We start from the raw sequence: 18,686 nt of genomic DNA on the forward strand, positions 1-18,686 counted from the left end.
GGGCAGCACTGGCCCCATCCCAGGTGGCAAGGTGTTGGGACCCCTTCCCCATCGGCTCTCCATCAGAATCTGGGGTCAGTCCCCCATTTCCCAGCTCACTTCCATGTCTGCCCTGTGGCAAGGGAATTCCCTTCCCAGCCGACCACCTCAGCCCCCTCCCCCCAACCTCTAGGGTAGATGTCCTTGGCTTTCTGTTTCTAGGAAGCCCAAGAGATAGGAGGTGCTTCCCTGCATTTTAGAGACGGGGAAAAGGAGAAAGTGTGCAGTGAGTAAGTGAAGAGCACCTGGGCATCCCTGAGGAGAGTGAGCAGCTGGTCATCCGCCAAACCACGGACCTGAGTCCAGTGGGTGGTGGCAGTGGAAAAGTGGCTGAGGACAGGACGGAAGGAGTAGACACACAACACTAGGGAGGTCCTGGTGGCTGGGTGTGGCCACCTGGAGAGGGTCCGTTAGCCTTCAGGAGGCCAAGAGGTGGGGCTCCCGGCCCGCTGCAGATGCCCCTGTAGGGTAGCTCTAACTACCACAGGGCACCGGCCCCCGTGCTCAAATGCAGTCACTTCCGGGCCTCTTACTCACCAAGAATCCTAGGCTCCAAAAGCCAGTACACAGTATCTTCTAATGTTTCCTAATGTTCTAGACATTTGGAAAACAGACTCCTTTTTAGAAGTTGCCATGATTTTTTCTTGGCTTTTATTAGCATGTGTTAAAATCATATTATCCAAACACTACCAGAAGAACATGTATTGTTCTGCATAAAGTGCTTAAGGAAAAAAAAATGCAACTTATTAAACTGGACATTCTTTTCTAGTTCATAAATTTTGGGTTACAATCAGGGCACAAAAGGAGAAACAGAGTGCAGTGTTAGAGAGAGCGAGAAGCTTAGTGAAGGACTTGGGTGGAGACACAGACCACGCCCCATTCCTCCCACTTCCTTGCTGACTGAACACTGCACCTGCATAAAGCAGCAAACAGCTTTAATAAATACATTTTTCCTTCATTCAAATCAGAAAAGTTAATTATAGTAAAGCACTTTTTCTCTGACCATCTGTTTATAGCCACAGGCAAGATTTATCCACAGAGTTTAAGTGTGGAAGTGTTGGTTCATTGGGATTTCAGCTTTCTAATGCTTCAAGATTGTCTCAGCAATTCGTTATTGGTTTCTTTATATTTACCAACTCTATAGCGTTTTGGGTTACAAATGCCAACCATGGACATTTTCTCAGTGCTAGAAATGTCAATGAGTGGACCTAAATAAGGCTTTATTCCCAATAAACTCAATTTGCTTTAAACTAGTGTTCTCATGTTAACACTCTGATGGCCGCACAAAACCCAAGTCCCTGCTGTGACAGGTTTTTAAATCGGTGATGCTCTGGAAAAAATAACAACTTGGAAATCTCTGTGTTTGAATCTTGGGTGGTCATGTTGAGAACAGGAAAAATTGCATTAAATACACTTCAAAACATTCATTTGCAATCAAACATATTTAAATCCTCCAAGGAAGGTACAGGTTGGTGACGGGGAGGCTGTTGTGTGAGCAGCGCCGTCGGGAGTGGCTGGGAGACTTGGGACTCTGTTAGTGGCAAACGCTCATGACAAGCGGCTGGGTCGCAGACCTCGCTTCTGGGCTGCGATGTCTCTGAACTTCTTTTAGCAAAGGGAGAAGGAAGGCTGGTTGTTCCTCTGCACAGTGAAGAGCAACCTCTGCTGAGTTCACTTTGAAGCTGACCCAGAAGCTGGAGCCAGGTCCCGAGCTAAGGGCTGCAGGAGGGTGAAGTAGCACTCGCTATCCCAGAAGCCATCTTCCATCCGGTGGGGAGAGTCACCTTCCCTCGCTCAAACTTCAGTGCTTTGGGCTTCATGCAGGACAAAATCTCAGCCACGTCTCTTACTCAAATTTTGATCTCACTGTACAAAAGCACACTGAATAGCAGTCCTGAGTGACTAGTAGAGTTAGCGGAGTAGAGCTAAGTGAGAGAAAAACAGCTTTCTGAACTATCCTGTTCTTTGTTTCTTTCTACAGGTGAGTCTGTAGAGCATTCTTGAGTTTCACAGTGATATATACTGTTTCAGGAAGCACAAGGTGATCGGACTTTGTTTCCAGGAAGTGATGACCTACTTTCGTTTGAGCATAAGGTTCCATGACTGGTGCTACATCCTGCCAGATAGCGCCACACCGATGATAGGATTTAGGGCAGTCGGGAGGCTCTCGGTGCCCAGTTCCTGCCAAGTGTAGCGTGCCAGGTCAGGGCTGGGCTTTCACTATCAGTAGTTATATTTCCCCCTGATGGTTCAGAAGTCCTATGGTGAATTTGTTGCTTCACTCCACTCCACCCTGTCCATCTGACTTGGAAGCCTGAGAGCTTATTGAATTAGGCTGAAAGAGGCTCTGTACCTGCTGATATTGACGGCAGTAAGATGCTAGCTTACTATTTTGCACAGCACCATATATCATGCCTGTTATTCAGGCCAACTACAGCCAACCTTTTTTTGTTTTTTTTTGTTTTTTGTTTTTTTTATAAAGAAAATCTATGTAAGTTGAGGTTCAGAAATGCATATATTTTTTTACTTACAAATATTCATCTGACCAAAATTCAACATAACCTTTATGGAACACTTAACAATTGTTTTGTTTTTAAAATAACATTTCATTCAAACTGTATATAATTCAGTAAAGTTTTTTATACAGCAAGCAATGCTTAAACCCTGGAAAATCTGTAGAAAAGAGATTTTCACACAAAATAAGAAAAGAAAAATTTGAGGTATCCCTCACACACACACGTCCATTCATTCTGACCCACGTGCACACACAGGCACACACGCACACACACCTATGTGTGCAGAGACACATTCATTCTCAATCACAAAGTGGCTGCAGCATAGGCAAAAAATTGTAGGTCCAAAGGAAAATGATTGATTGTTCTAATAAAGAGTCCAGGTAGCTCAGAAAAACAAAACAAAACAAAACACAATAGTCCTCTGAGGAAATTACTACCTCAAAAAAATGTTCTCAAGATGAATTTGAGATCTAAGCCTACCAAATTGCTTTTGCAAAACAGCTCCCTGCAGTCCAAGGTGACTTGTGCAAATAGAAGGAATCAAATGAGGCTAGTTCCTGTACTTCCTTTAACAAGGATGTGGGATGCTTGCAGGTGCCCAGGGTGCCCCCGTCACGCCAGGTACTGCTGCAGTGCCATCTTTGCCCTGAAATCACAAAGTTCTTGTTAGCCATCATCTCAGGAGTGTAATTAAGGCAAAAATCCTGTGGCTTAAAGACGGTAACTAGGGCACGGGGGGAGGGCTGTCTAAAAAGGTAGATCCTCAAAGGGAACTGGGGTGAGGCCAGCTGGGCAACACCTACCATACACGGCAGAGATCTGAGGTCAGTGGAGAACTTCAAACCCATGCTGGCTACATTCCTCTTCCCGAGATTCTGTTAGAAAGGGCTGCTCTTGTCATTACACCTGCTGCAGCTCAGGGACATTTCATACTTATCCTTTGCCACTGGCATTTAGTCGTGATGTATCTGGGATTCTTTACTTTCTCCTATTGCCATGAAGGTGCTGCAGGACACTGTGGGGGACACTTAGGGTTCTGGGAAACTAAGAGGAAAACTGACCCACGGAAAGACATTCAGGTGCTGATTAGAAGGTGCTTGGGAGGCAGGGGGTGGGGTGGGAGGGTGGCTAGAGCTCATGACCCAATGCTGTTTCGTGGTTCAAATGCCTTCAAATTGAGGAAAGAGGTTACAGTTTCCTCTTGTTCTTTTCATCATGCCTGCTGATACAGACTGGTGTGGGATTGTTGGAAAGAAGGCAGCTAGCTGGAGAGGAAGAGACATGACGTGGGCAGTGGCCTCACCACCCTGATCCTTGTAAAAATGTCTTTCCTTGAGCTAGGACTAGGCAGCCCCCTTTACTACTCCAATCATGAAGTTGGTAAAGTTTCTAAAGAGGCTACCATTGTGGGAATTAGGAAGTCAGGTTTTAGCAATGGTCTCCCCCTCTAAGTTATGGGGGAGAAATGGCTAAAATGTTCAGTTACAAGTAGCTGATGAAATTAAGCCAAGGGAGACTGGGCAAATGGAGTGCCTGGTTAAGTAATGGGTATGACCTACAGTTTTAAAAGTAGAAACTAAGTGATGTTCTTACAGTTATCCAAGACTCTATAAATATAGTAACTGCAAATAGTCCAATCCATCAAAATGGGAAGCCTTGTATGGACTGTCTCCAAGTTATGGGAGAGTTGGGTTCTACAAGGTCCTTTTCCTACAGAAACAAGTTTATGAATGATTCCACAAGGTACCCTTAATGGCCATCCACCTCACTTCACACTCCCAAGGCTCTCTGAGCTTGAGGTGGAAAGGACTGGTCGGCAATAGCTTCTCATCTCTAAGTGTTTCAAAGTCAAAGGATCACAAAGCCTTACAGACAAAAGGACCCTGAGAGATGTCTGTGCCATGGTGGGAAGGTCGACATGAGGGTTTTGACTAAAATTAGAACTGCCAATTCAGACACCTGAATCTTTCTCAGGGGCCGTCTATGTCTGTTACGTTAGGCCCTATGGAGACCACATCTTTCTGCTCTTACCATCTAAGGAGTCTTTCAGATGTTTTAGAGGCACGATCATCGTTCCCCAGATGGACTAGGTAAGATAGCTCAGACCTTGATTTTTTTTCCCCTTAGACCTTGATTCTTTTAATAGGGTTTAAGTACTGCTGAAAACTTACGTGCCATACATATATAGGAAACTGAATCAGACTGGTCTAAGCAATGTAGGCCAGGGCCAAAACCTACTGCACATCCTGCTGGTGAGGCCTCTTTCAGTCTTTCAAGTCATCCCAGAAATGATTTTAAGCAGAATTATTTTCATTTCCAAACAAACCTGAGAAAAGCAAGCCAGAGAGCAATCTGGCCCTCAGTCAAGAGAGACGGGCTGACAGAGCCCATCATCTAAGTCAGGAGCCGTTACTACTGCTGTGGAGGTGGGGGCATGGGTGCTGGCCCTCCAAAGCACTGCTCAAATCCAGGCTTCCACAGGTGCCTGCCTGTGACTTGCCTTTGATGGGACACTCACCCGAGCACCAGTTACTTGGGACTTTGTCTATGTTGGCTCACGGGATGCCAAGCTTCAGGGAGGCAGGGGCCCCATCTACTCTGTGCTCTAGAGTCTGGCACAGGCATTCACTTGAGGAGCAATTACTAAGTGCATTTTTCCTTCAGTGGAACAGACAAGCAAGCCGACAGCCACGGCCCAGTGTGGTATGTCCTATGGGTGTTATGGGAGTCCCTGGCAGACAGGGTCCCCTGACAAAGCCTCACGTGCAGAATGGATCAGGCAAGACCTTCCGGAGGAGGTGACAATCTGGTCTGAGCTTTGAAGGATAAACGGCCATTGTCGGGACATTATCTTTCCTTGCTGTCAGTATACCTTCTGTGCCTGGGTCTCTGTCTGCCTCAGTGGTTGTTGCTTCATTTCCTTTGCTGGATCTTTTTCCTTTCCCCCTAACTGTTGGAGGGCCCTGCAGCATGGTTCTCAGCCCTCCTACTGTCTTCCTCTCTTAGTCTATTAATGGGACTTCATCCAGCTCCAGGGCTTTACACACCATCCCAGTTTTTATCCTCAGCCCCACTGTCTGTCTATTATTAGATAACCCACCATTATCTAATTGCATCCAAAGTTTGGCATGTCCAAACAAGAACCCTCAATTCTCCCTACCCCAACCCAAATCTCTCTTGTATTCCTCATTATCTTGGTAAATGGCAACACCCTATTTGGTTGCTCAGGTTAAAACTCTATAGACATTTTCCTTTTCTCTCGTTAACATCTTACATTAAATCCATGAGCAAATCTGTTGTCTCTATCTTTAGATTAAATCCTGAATCTGACTACTTCTCAATACTTCTACCACTACCACCCTCATCTCTCATCTACATGACAGTAGCCTTGAACTGCTCTCTCTGCTTCCAGTCTTGCCCAGATGATTCTCTACCAGCCACCAGAGTGATCTTGCACAAAATTCAAGTCAGGTAAGGTCTCTTCTGCTCAAAACTCTGCAATGACTTCCTATCAAACTCTGATTATAATCCAAAGTCCTTACTATGGCCTATAACGCTTTTCACCTGTGCTCCCCAGCCTCCCATCGTCCACTGATTACAAGTCCAGCCCTCATTTATCTACCTGCAGCCCCACTGGCCTTCCTGTTGTGTCCTGAACATGCCAACCTCATTCCTGCCTCAGAGCCTTGCACTTACTGTCCCTTCTGCCAGAATACTATGCTTCTGCACATCTGCTTGGCAAACTATGTCATTTCATCCAGGTTATGATCAAATGTCACATCCTCAGAGAGGACTTTACTAGCCCATCTATAGGAAAAGAAAACTTTTTCATAGTTCATTCCTTCACCTTGCTGTTTTTCTTCATAGTACTTCTCACTGCCTATCATATTACATATTCATTTGTTTGTGTATCTTCTGTACTAGAATGTTAAGTTCTACAAGGGCAAGGACTTCATCAATTTTATTCACCATTATACCTGCAATGCTGAAAACAGTACCCAAAAGAGGATAGTATTATTAAAAAAAAGAAATCTCTGCCAAGTGAATGGGGAATTAGGTGGAGAGGGGACTGTGTAGCAAATCAGATGGAACAGAACGTGTAAACGTATGAAGATGTGATACTGTGACAGGGCAGGTGTGGCTGGAGTACAGGGTGGGGGAGCATGGAGGATGAGAAAGGCAGAGTTACACCATGGAGCACTTCTGAGCCAGGCCCAGGAGTTTAATTATTAGTTTATCTTACTCAAAAGTTGCACATTGGCTCACAGAAAATGAAGGAAATTCAAGAATCTAAAAGATTTTAAGTTTGGCCATGTAAATTACCAAGCAGGCCAGACCCTTTCATAAAAGAAGCCAACATTCCCTAACATACCCCCAACACAAAGCCCTTTTATTGATACTCACTTGTCACAAAGGTTTGAATCTGGTGACTGACTCAGTTTGTGTAGAATATCTACGATGCCCATGTCTCGTAATTTATCCTGGCGTTCTTGTGAACCTAAGAGATTAAAGCTAACAGGTTACCGGGAACATGACCCAGGCAGCTGCCTTCCTTGATGTACAATCAACAACCTAGAGCCTTATCAGGATCCTTTACTCCCCACCCTTCCATCCCTCTCATCCCCAATGAAGTTGGATCCTCCAAAAATGGGTCTCTCTGCTCCTTGACCCTCCTTCCCACATCCATCCTGGATTCTGCTGATATATTAATTTCTCTAAGGCCTATAGCAGCAAGGTCAGGTTCTTCAGCCTGGCACAAGGCCATCTGCCATCAGGCCCCATCTTCATCTCTTCTTTCTGGACATATGAAGCCAGGCTCTTCCTAGTCCAGATAGGTATTCTTTTCCCCTTCTAATCTCTTCCACCCTCCTCTGACCTCCCAACACTCCCTGTGGTCTCCTGGTTAGCACGTGGCAGGTCCAGCTTCATGCTACCCTACCTTCCAACTAGACTAAGACTTCCTCCAAGGCAGTTTTGTTTCCCTGGTACTTGGTCTCTAGACCTACATGTTGAATCCAATTTCTCTTCCTTCTACTTTGTTCTAGACATGGCTCCTGGGTAGAATAATCCTCCTGGACTCTTTCCTCCCCATGAAGGGCCGGTAGTGACTCACTCATTCACTGACCTCCTCTACACCCAGTGAACCAGAATCTCTTGGTGTACAGCCTAGAAAACTGCATTTTAAAAAGTTCCTCAAGTGATTCTTATGCAGCCAACAGTCCTGAGACCCACTGTTCTTCTACATCTGTCTACTATCTTGGCTGGACACTGGAATCACCTGGAGAATTAAAATACTTATACTTGCAACCTCCCCTCTCCTCTAGAAATTTTGATTAAATTGGTCTGGTGCAAAAATCCTCAGGTGACTCCAACATGCAGTCAAGGTGCAGAACCTCTGACCCACAGAGACCACCTTTCAGACTGGCTGTGTCACCACTCACAGTGTATTTCTCCTTTCTCACAATGCACCCTCTTCTCCATTAAGCTCCTCTGCCTGGAGTCCTTATATGTGTTTCCTCTGAACACAAGCAAAGACCTATCTGCCCACCTCTCATCTTCTTCTAGTGCCTGCCACCAACCTCCTCCTCAGCTCTCTCTCAAGGGCACGGACCCCACTTATTTCTCTAGGGCTTCTCCACCCCCGTCCTCTGTAATCTGCCACAGTGTTGACTCCAAGGTGGGGCCTCAGAGTTAACGGTCCAGCTGCCTCAGGCTAGTCCCATGGATTTTCATGTCAAGGTGACTCCGCTGGGTTCTTGGAACCTCGAATGAGGCTTGCACCTAGGATCTCAGGGGCACCTGCTGCTTTCTCTCCCACAATTTTCTTCAGAACAAATCTCACCAATCTCTTACCTTCCTCTTCATTCCATATGAGGTTTGATATACAAAACATAGCAGCAAGCTGCAGTTTGACATGTGAATGACCCTATTTGACGCAGAAAAAGAAAAAAAAATGGAGGTAATCTTACTTTAGGTATTTTTTTGTTAACATACCACAGGCAATTTCAACAGGAAGGAAGTGTGAAGTTGGGCTCTCAAACGCCAATGCACTAATGGGTGAATGGGTTGGGCTAAAAACAACAGAGAATGGTAGGAAATTTGGTAAACTTGGGAGTGAAGACTTGTTAACAGACATTCACATTCAGATTTTAGAAACCCTCTGATGGGCCAAACAAAACATCTCCAGGGCTCTAAGTGTATTTTATAATTTATCACTCTCTATGCTTTTTCTTTTTAATGTTTTATTTCTGAGAGAGAGAGAGAGAGTGTGTGTGAGTAGGGAAGGGTCAGAGAGAAAGAGGGAGACACAGAATCCGAAGCAGGCTCCAGGCTCTGAGCTAGCTGTCAGCACAGAGCTTGATGCGGGGCTTGAACCCACAAACCGTGAAATCATGACCTGAGCTGAAGTCAGACGCTTAATTGACTGAACCACCCAGGCGCCCCTCCCTCTCTATGCTTTTATGTAGACTAGGAAACTTTTTTTTTTTAATTTATACTAGGAAACTTTCAGGTCACCAGTGGTCAATAAACTGGATGAATGTGCCTTTTGTATTCAGCTATTGATTATCTGATTCAAATTACTTTTAAGTTTCTGAGAGAGAAAGAGAGCATGAGCAGGGGAGGAGCAGAAAGCGGGAAAGAGAGAATCCCAAGTAGGCTCCACACTGACAGTGTGGAGTGTGGAGCCCAGTGTGGGGCTTGAACCCATGAACTGTGAGATCATGACCTGAGTGGAAACCATGAATCAGACGCTTAACCAACTGAGCCACCCAGGTGTCCCCCACCTGTTTTTGTTTTTTTAAAATCAAAGAGACAGACACTCAGCCAACTGAGCCACCCAGGTGCCCCAAATTATTCTTATTCCTAAGAGTATTGCTCTTATTCTTAAGAGTCAGTAAATTACACTTATTTCTGGGGCGGGGGGAATGTCCCACAACACTTGACTGAATCTTTTACTTGCTTCATCTAATGTTTCTACTATTAAAGAGCCTCCTCTTCTTCTGAAACACAATTCTTATTTTTCTTTATGTTCTGAAAGTACAACCACTTTTGTTGAAGTTGGATCATTTACCCATATACAGTGCTTTCTCCTACATGACAGAGGACCCAATAGTAAAACAATCAAAACTGATGATTTTCCTATTGGTCAATTAAAAGAAAAGTCCCGAGTACATTTAAATAACATGCATATCTGGGAAATACCAGTGGCATAATATACTCAACAGTTTCTTGAAGGCAGAAAGATTTAATTTGTCATGTAGGACTGTGTCTCAACAACGCAGAGATGGGAAGTGGACATGGCTTCCTTCACTAGAATTCTATGGCTGGTGATTCTTTTTCCCTTTTACCTGCCAAGGCTTGTGAATTCCAGTCACCCCCCAAACTTTTTAATGTTTATTTGTTTTTGAGAGAGAGAGTGAGACAGAACATGAGCGGGGGAGAGGCAGAGAAAGGGAGTCACAGAATTCGAAGCAGGCTCCAGGCTCTGAGCTGTCAGCACAGAGCCCACCGTGGGGCTTGAACCCACGAATTGTGAGATCATGATATGAGCTGAAGTCTGGCACTTAACTGACTGAGCCACCCAGGCACCCTATACCTGCCAAGACTTTTAAAGAGATATCCAGTTCAGATTCCACAAAGACAAAACATAATCTGCTCCTAGTCTCAGGCCATGAATAGGTATTTGTTGAATAAATAAAATTATATAGTGTACAAAAATAAATGTTTACAATGTAGAAGTTCATTCATTCAATTCATGTTTCTTGAGGAAACAAATTACTATGATAAAGAAAGCTATAGGGTGGAGGGGTGGGAATCTAATTTAGGTAGAGAACACAGAAGAGATCTCTTTGAAGGAGGCAACATTTTTGTTTTAAATGTTTATTTTGAAAGAAAGAAAAAGTGTGCGCACATGTTGAGTGGAGGAGGGACAGAGAGAGGAAGAGAGAGAATCCCAAGTAGGCTCTGTGCTGGGCTCAATCCCATGAATTGTGAGATCACGACCTGAGTTGAAATCAAAAGTCAGACGCTCAACTGACTGAGCCACCCAGGTGCCCTATAGGAGGCCAACATTTAAGTACTTAAGGGATGGCAAGGTGCCAGCTGTGCCAGTTGTGCAAAGAGCAAGGGCCTATGGGCACCAAGAGGAAGGAAAAGTTCCTGAAAAGGTCTGAGGTAAGGAGTTACAGAGCTTGTGTATACTAAGAAGGCCAAGTAGAGTAACTTTCAGAGAAGTAGGTGTGGCTAAGTTGCGGGCCCTTGTAGGCCAGAGAAAGGACTTTAGATTTCACTCTGAATTGATAGGAAGCTCCTGAAGGAGTTAAGCAGTGGATGGTGAAGAGCTGACCTGGGCTGAAGGGATCGGAGTGACTGTACAGAGGTGTTTAGGAGGCTATTACAGTCAATCAGGCATGAGATGCTATGGCTTGGTCCAGGATGAGGGCAGTGGTGACAGAAAAAAGCAAACAAAATCCAGATCAGCTTTGGAGGAAGGACTGACGAGACCTACTAATAAACTGAATTAATGATGTAAAAGAGCTGGAGAAATAGAGACTGGCTCCCAGGTTTGAGCAACAGGGTAGATGGCAGGGCCACTGTACTGAGATGGGAAAGACCAGGAAAGAAGAAATTTAGATTTAGGGGAGATATTTAAGAATTCATTTTTATTTTTATTTTATTTTTTGTTTACTTATTTTTTGAGAGACAGAGACACAGAGTACAAATGGGGGAGGGGCAGAGAGAAAGGGAGACACAGAATCTGAAGCAAGCTCAAGGCTTGGAGCTGTTAGTACAGCGCTCAACACAGGGCTCGAACTCACGAACTGTGAGATCATGACCTGAGCTGAAGTTGGATGCTTAACTGACTGAGCCACCCAGGCACCCCAAGAATTCATTTTTAAACATCACTTTCAGGAAGCATCACACAGGCACATGGAGATATAGAGTAGGCAGGAGGATACAGGAGTTCAGAGTTCAGAAAACAAGTCTGGAGCTATTATCCTCCACGTGACCCTCTCACTTTGCTCCTCTACCCACTACCTCCATTAAGAAAAGAACCAGGGTTTGTAGACCTGCAGACACCATCAGGAAAGCTTGTTACAGCTTTTGAAGGCCAGTAACCATTACTGTGTTTGCATCTTATATTGTTAGATACTACAGAAAATGTAAATACTGTAAATGCAATTATTTATCAAAACTACTAGACCAGAGCCCAGAAACCAAAAGAAGCATAGAGATGATAATAAAAACCATGGGAACAGATGAGATCCCCCCTAAACCAGAGGTTCTCAACTCTAGCTGTACATAAGAACTACCTGGGAACTTTCAAAAACCCTGATACCCAGACCACAACCAAGAACTATTAAATCAGAATCTTGAAAGGAAAGGGACAAGGCAACAATCTTGAAAGATCCCTAGGAAATGCTTCTGGGTAATAGTGTAATAAAGATCATAGATCTCAGGAGAGCATGTAGGAGAGAGAAGAAGAGTGTCCCGGACTAAGCAGGAAGGGACAGCGTCATGAAAGCCATGAGAAAAGACTGTTTCCAGGAGGAAACGGTCAGCCGTATTGAAGGCTGCTGTACATCAGGTGAGATTAGGAGTAAAAAACTGTCCTTTGGATTTGGCATCATGGAGGCCACTGGTGACCTTAAGAAGAGCAGTTTTAGTTGAGCAATGAGGGTAAAGGCCAGATGAAGTAGTCAGAGTGAATTTTAGAGGTGAAGAAGGAGATCGTGTGCACAGAAGATGCTTTTACGAAGTCTGGCTATGAAGAGCAGCACGGAAATGTACTTCAGTGGATATGGGAAATGAAGAAAAACCTTGAACAGATTAGAGATACTATGTGGATCTGGTGTTGGAAAGATAAGGGAGTTCCTAGTTGAAGCATTACTGCTTCATTCAACAAATATTTACTGAGCACATACTAAAGGCCAGGCATCATTCAAGGTGATAGATATGAAAATGTACACAAAACTGACCTAGTTCTTGTCCCTGTGGAGCTTATGCCCAGGCACGCAAACGCATATGTATCGTTAATTCAGCTAAGTGCTCTGAAGTTAACAAAGTATAACCGCATGGATAAAAGCCCACAAGATGTATCAGTTGAGCTCAGATCTAAGAGGTGAGAAGGCACACCAGGAAGGAGTGGGAAGAAAAATGTTCTAGGCAGAGAAGACCCAGCATGTGCAAAGGTCCCAAAGTAGGAAGGAACATGCATGGCCTTTTCAAGGAACAGAAGGAGATTAGTGTAATGAACAAAGGAAAGAGGGAAAGGAGAAGAGGTGGGATATGGATGAATCAGATCATGTAGGACTTCACAGGCCATCACAAGGAGGGTATGGATGTTATTCAAGGAGCCACTAAGGGATTCTAGCTTCTGTTCTCTTAATAGAACAGAAGGTGAGGTCATCACTATGAGTTATAAGGGAGAGAAAAGGTGAGCTTAAAGAACAAGAAGGTAAGAACCCATTCTCATGGAGAATGGAGGTATCAGCTTGCTGGAGAATCACAGAAGGGTAGTAGGCAGTGCTGAGGACCTATGGAGGTTTTGTAAATGAAAATCAGCCTGGTTCTGTGCCTTTCTCTGTACCTGTGGACTCTGACAGGCAGGCAAAGACAAGACAGGTTCACCCACGGTTAGGGTTTTGTTAGGAGACACTGACAAAATGAAAAGACTGCCAGATTTTCACAATGGACAGTTTCTGTTGATGACAAGATCCATGGGACGGCTGTGACAACAGGTGGCTGACGTGTTGGGCAGTAGGTAGCAGACTGTGTCTGCAAGGAGACAGGTCAAAGAATAAGTGCCACGGGTGCCGGAGGCGTAAGGGCTCACACACATCAGACAGCAGCCTTGAGAGGGAAGACGGGGATTTCAGGGCAATGAAGGAAACCAGGAGCCCAAGTCCTCACTGAATAAGAAAGAGGCAATCAGGAGATACGAGGGTGGAGAGCAGGGTGATGGATGGCTGGTAATACTGCCAACCAGCACAGGCTTCAAGGCCTTCGCAATACTGCCAAACAGCACAGGCTACAAGGCCTTCACGTCTCTTTTTCTTCAGGATGAAAGAGAGTTTCTTAAATTTGTTACAGAGTAGTCTATTCTTTTCTTAATCTCTGCACAATTCGCTTTGAGGTAACAATGCTATAGTCCCTGCCTTCTGATGCAGCTACCGTGGAGCAGAGAAAGGGACAAAGACCTACCATGTAATACTTGATTTTCTGCAGGATGTCATCATTGGTCATAATGAGTTCTTTTGCTGTTGTCCCATCTGCTATGTTGGCTAGGATGCACAGTGTCTGGAAAAGAAGAAAGGGCCGGTGGTCAGGAAAGCTCTGCAGTCCCAGATGCAAGCTCTCAAGAACCCAGGCAATTTCCCACCTGAAGCACATGGGCGCTCACAGGTCCCACCGTGAGCTCTTGCCTCCTGACATCACCACCAACAAAGTAACCACACCTAAGAAAACTCTACCTTAGGCAAAAGAGAACCCAAATATCTCAACAGTTTTTTCTGAGGCATAAGCCATCACTGGGCAAAGGAAGCCGTTTCTTATAGTTCATGCTGTCATAGAAAATTGTTATCATTTTCTGGAAAATTTCATTTCTAAAAGCAGCTCTTGTTACTAACCCAACGGGATTTCTGCAAAAAGGTGGTCTCTTTGGTGGGAGCGTCACAGGTGCTGCAACCTCCCTCCCACCCCTTCTAAGTGCCACCTGCTCCCAAGCTCAACACCATCTGGGTGAAGGCTGGATCCTGTCCACCGGCCACATGCGTATAGGACCTCTTGACTTTTTAAAGCCCAATTAGAGGAACAGAAAGGTAAGAAGAATGTGTGAAGGAGCTTAGTCCAGGCTGGCCTAACGAGACTGAAGGGGGCCTATGTCAGCTGGCAGGACAGGGTAACCTGAGGATAATCACCACACTGGCACAGAGGAAAGGACTTTCTGTCGGCTGCTGGGAGTCTCACAGCCAGACCAGCAGGAGGCACGGACTCTGGCAGAGGTGAAAGGGCTGTGGCAAGGATACTGAGCCAGCCATCATACATCTCACTGCGGTATGACAGAGGAAAAACGGAACTGAGAAAGCATGAAGTGTACTTGCTTGATACTTCAAGGGTCAGGGAAGGGTTCGTGGAGGAAGTGACAATGAATCCTGGAGCACAGTAAAGAACCACTCAAACAAAGTGATGAGAAGAGCAAATGGGGTCTAAACTCAAATAATTTTCTCCAACTTTAACCTTTTTTTTGTAGACAAGCTAATTAAGCTTGAAGATTATCGCTGATTGATGAGACTGTTTTCTTACTATGGCCTAAAGCCTTAGCTATAAAACAGTGTGTAGTCTTATTCTACCTAGATTAATAAACTATTAGGCAGTGAGTCCTGAGGTTTGAAAAAAGGAAAAAAAAAGTTTGCCTCTGGGATACAAGAGACATAGAAAATGCAATTTATAATTCAAGGCTTGAGCAGGCACTGGGGTTGATTCCAGGGTACTAAAGCCATGATGAGGATGTGTTGATGATATGTTCCAGAAGTGAGAGAAAGATGCTCTGAGAAGGATGCCAGATTTCAAAGTGAGCTGGAACATGTGAGCCTGTCAAAAATCTTGGCAGGCACAATACCCCTAATTTCTTAGGACAGCAAGAGGATAAACAGGTTTGGACTCTTAACTATGGATAAGAATTTAAAAGGCTTCACAACCTAGGCATTCTGAGGAAGAGGAGGGAACGATCAACATCTTTAGTCTTACTTAAGGAAGAACTACCCCTCTCTTACCCAATAAGACAGTAAGGGGGATTTCATGAAATATTTCTCTAGTTCTATTTCATGAAATAGTTCTCTTGCTGAATTAGAAAAAAATAGTTCAGCAAGATAGGCAAGTGATTCCCCTTCTTGGAGTGCCAGAATACACCCATGCATCCTCAGGCTTGTAGAGTATGGCAGAGTGAGCTACCGGTCTGCTCTGAAGCCCACACAACACCCACTATAAAAATCTTAAAAGGATAAATTAGTTCTTGGACCAAAACAATTTAACCTAGAAGCTAGGGAGCAGAGAGAAAAGCTACACACATGTCCAAGTGCACACAGCACACACACACTCATGTGAACAACTGGAAATTAATGATATAGAGTAGGGATTGGCCAATTATAGCCTGTGGGTCAAATCCAACTCACTCCCTGACTGACAAACAAGAATGTTAATGGAAGATAACCATGTCTACTTGCTTACATTTTGTCTATAGCTGACTGCAGGCTAGAACCACATAGTTAGTAGTTGCCACAGAGACTGAATGACCTGCAAAACTTAAGATATCTACCTTGACCTTTATAGAAACAGTTTGCCAATCCCTGAAATGGAGAATAGAAAGGTAATAGAAGGGGGGAAAAAAAAAATCACTGAAACCAAAAGCTACTTCTCCAAAAAGATCAGTAAAATTGATAAACCTCTAGCCAGACTGATCAGGAAAAAAGGAATTACCAATTAAAAGAACAAAAGGGGAGACACTGCAAAGAATACTACAGCCTTTAAAAAAGATAAGAGAATATTATGAAATACTTTACATTAATAAATTTGAAAAAGATGAAATGGACAAATTCTTGAATGACACAAAATACCAAAAGCTCACTCAAAAAGAGATAAATAACGTGAATATTCCTCCTTCCACAAAAGAGAATTTAGCAAAACATTTTTCCACAAAAGAAACACTAAGTTCCAGATGGCTTCACTGATTTATTCTACCAAAACCTAAGAAAGAAAAATACCAATTCTCCACAAATTTCTTACAGAAAACTGAGGAGGGAATGCCTTCACCTCATTCCCTGGGCAAGCATTTCCCCCAGTAATGAAATATCAGTATTAAGATCAGATAAAGACATCACAAGAAAGCTATACAGCATTATCTCTTATAAAATACAGATGTAAAACATGTTACCAAATTTCAGTAAACTGAGTCCAACAACTATGTAAAGGATAAGGCATAATGACATTTTAATAAATTGTATCTCTCCATTTATTTAAGTATTTAATTTCTTTCATTATCAGTGTTTTGAAGTTTTTAGCATAGAGATCCTGCACATATTTTGTGAAATTTATACGTAAGTATTTCATGGCTCCTGAGCTACTATAAATGGGACGGTCTTTAGAATTTCAAAGTCTACTTGTTCGCGCTACTATATGAAAAATACAGTAGCTTTTTCTATCTCGTAGCCTTGGCTAATTCATTAATTAGTTCTAGCTTTTACTGATGAATCCATGGCATTTTCTACCAAGGCATTCATGTTGTCTGGCAATAGTTTTATTTCTTCCTTTCTAATCTGTATGCCCTTTTTTTTTTTCTTGCCTTATTGCACTTGGTAGCAACTCCAGTAGGCTGCTGGATAAGACTGGGAAGAATGGACATACTTGTCTTGCTCCCAATAGAAGGACAGTGATAGATGTGTTCACTATCTTGATTTGGTGATCATTTCATGGTACATGCCTATGTCAACATATCACAGTACACATTTTAAATGTATGTAGCTTATTTTATGTCAATATACCTCAAGAGAAAAAAAAAGAAAAATACATTATCAGATGTGTCTGAGAAGAATTAAACTTTCAGCTGACAACCAGATAGTTTAAGCCTCCCGTCATCACCTACCCACTTCTGGACCATCACCAAAATCTGTATGTGGAGTATAATTTGAGTCCTGACATAACACGTCATTGTTATTTTGGCCCTCATCCAAATCTTGCCTTACCTTTTTGCTTTGCTTCATTTTTCAAGTCAAAGGAATTCTATCTAGGTGAGCCGTCTTTATAGACAACATTCATGCCTATGCTTTTCAGATAGAATATTTTGAACAATGGATCTTCTTCATTGTTGTGTTCCAATAAAGGGTAACATTCAACCTAATTTCAGTGAGGCCTAGGAGATTAGTTTCTGTGTTAAATTTTTGTTTATCAATAAGCATAGTTCCTTATTATTGAATTTTATAAGAAATCACCTACCATGCCCATCTTAAAACCACTTTGTCAAATCTTTTGCCTTTTTTGCTCACAGATTCAATCACAGCCCCTACATCCTACTACTTTTACTTCCTGTACTGTTCTGAAGCCTGCGGAATTGCTCAGGAACACAGAGACTATGGAGCATGGGCCCTGCACTTAGACTCTAGATTCAACTCTCCACTGATGACCTTGAGCGAGTTTCCTCTATGCATATAAGTGTACAGCTCAAAGAATTTTGAAAGTGAACACACCATGTAGCCAATATCTGTATCATTGAACATTACAACTGCCTCAGATCCTGTATTAGAAATTTAAGTTAGTAGGTGACCTTTCTTTTTATGACAAAACATATACTATGTTAAAGATCCTATAATAAATCCCAGGAAATACAGAAAATTAATTCCCAAACTGTCCCCTGGTAAATGCAGGGCCTCTGTACTTTTATGCCTACCTTAAACCTACGGAAACAAAACAGAAAGTACAAGTATGGGATAGAAATAAAGAACAGGGATATATTAGAGTAAACAATGAAAAACGACCCCAGCATAAGGGGATTATTTTATCAGGGTGTTAAAGGAGTTTCAGTTCAGAGCATGGTGGATACAGAAAGCTGGAAATGATGAATCCTGGAGAGTGGATTCACTCCAGGATGATCAAAGATGATACCCCTACACCTACAGGGACAGAGTGCACAGTGCCTGACACAGAGGGTGAAACTACAGACTCTGCTCATGTTTCCTTCTATTCTGGGACGAAGAATTCTTGAAGACAGTTTCAGGGGGGTAGAGGATCCTTCTTCTCAAATCTTTCTTGTCTCTATAGAACCTGTGATCTCAGCAGTCTGTCTTTCACAGTTTTGAATATTCCAGGAGACTCCTAATGAGGACCCTTCTTGGTATTCGCACTTGGAAGGTTTTCTTCAGGGGAAAAAAAAGGTGGGGGGGGGGGGGGGGACCAGGGGCAGAACACCTACCTGCTCTTTGACCTCAATGTTATGCTCCCCTTCCAGAATAAGGGTGACGGCTTGCATAATTTGCTTTCCATGAGTACTCATTATTTTATCTATATGCTGCAAAATAATGGGAAATCCTTACTTATTATCTGGGGAACAGAGAAAAAGACCATAGAAAACAACAGAAA

The 18,686-nt window shown here is 43.4% G+C and overlaps 1 protein-coding gene across 2 annotated transcripts in view; it reads right to left on the reverse strand.

The window, feature by feature from the left end:
* Positions 1 to 1,401: 1,401 nt before the first annotated feature.
* Positions 1,402 to 18,686, reverse strand: part of ARMC8 (armadillo repeat containing 8) — a 107,265-nt gene continuing 89,980 nt past the window's right edge. For both annotated transcript variants that reach the window (XM_039220215.1, XM_039220216.1), the window contains 5 exons: positions 18,520 to 18,615; positions 13,761 to 13,856; positions 8,409 to 8,481; positions 6,960 to 7,053; positions 1,402 to 3,201 (listed from right to left, as the gene is read on the reverse strand). In XM_039220215.1, coding sequence (XP_039076146.1) covers positions 3,168 to 3,201; positions 6,960 to 7,053; positions 8,409 to 8,481; positions 13,761 to 13,856; positions 18,520 to 18,615 — 393 coding nt within the window. In that variant the 3' untranslated portion in view covers positions 1,402 to 3,167. The remainder of the gene's footprint in view (positions 3,202 to 6,959; positions 7,054 to 8,408; positions 8,482 to 13,760; positions 13,857 to 18,519; positions 18,616 to 18,686) is intronic.

Source organism: Hyaena hyaena, unplaced genomic scaffold (assembly GCF_003009895.1).
Source record: "Hyaena hyaena isolate Hyena2069 unplaced genomic scaffold, ASM300989v1 scaffold_870, whole genome shotgun sequence".
NCBI lineage: Eukaryota > Metazoa > Chordata > Mammalia > Carnivora > Hyaenidae > Hyaena > Hyaena hyaena.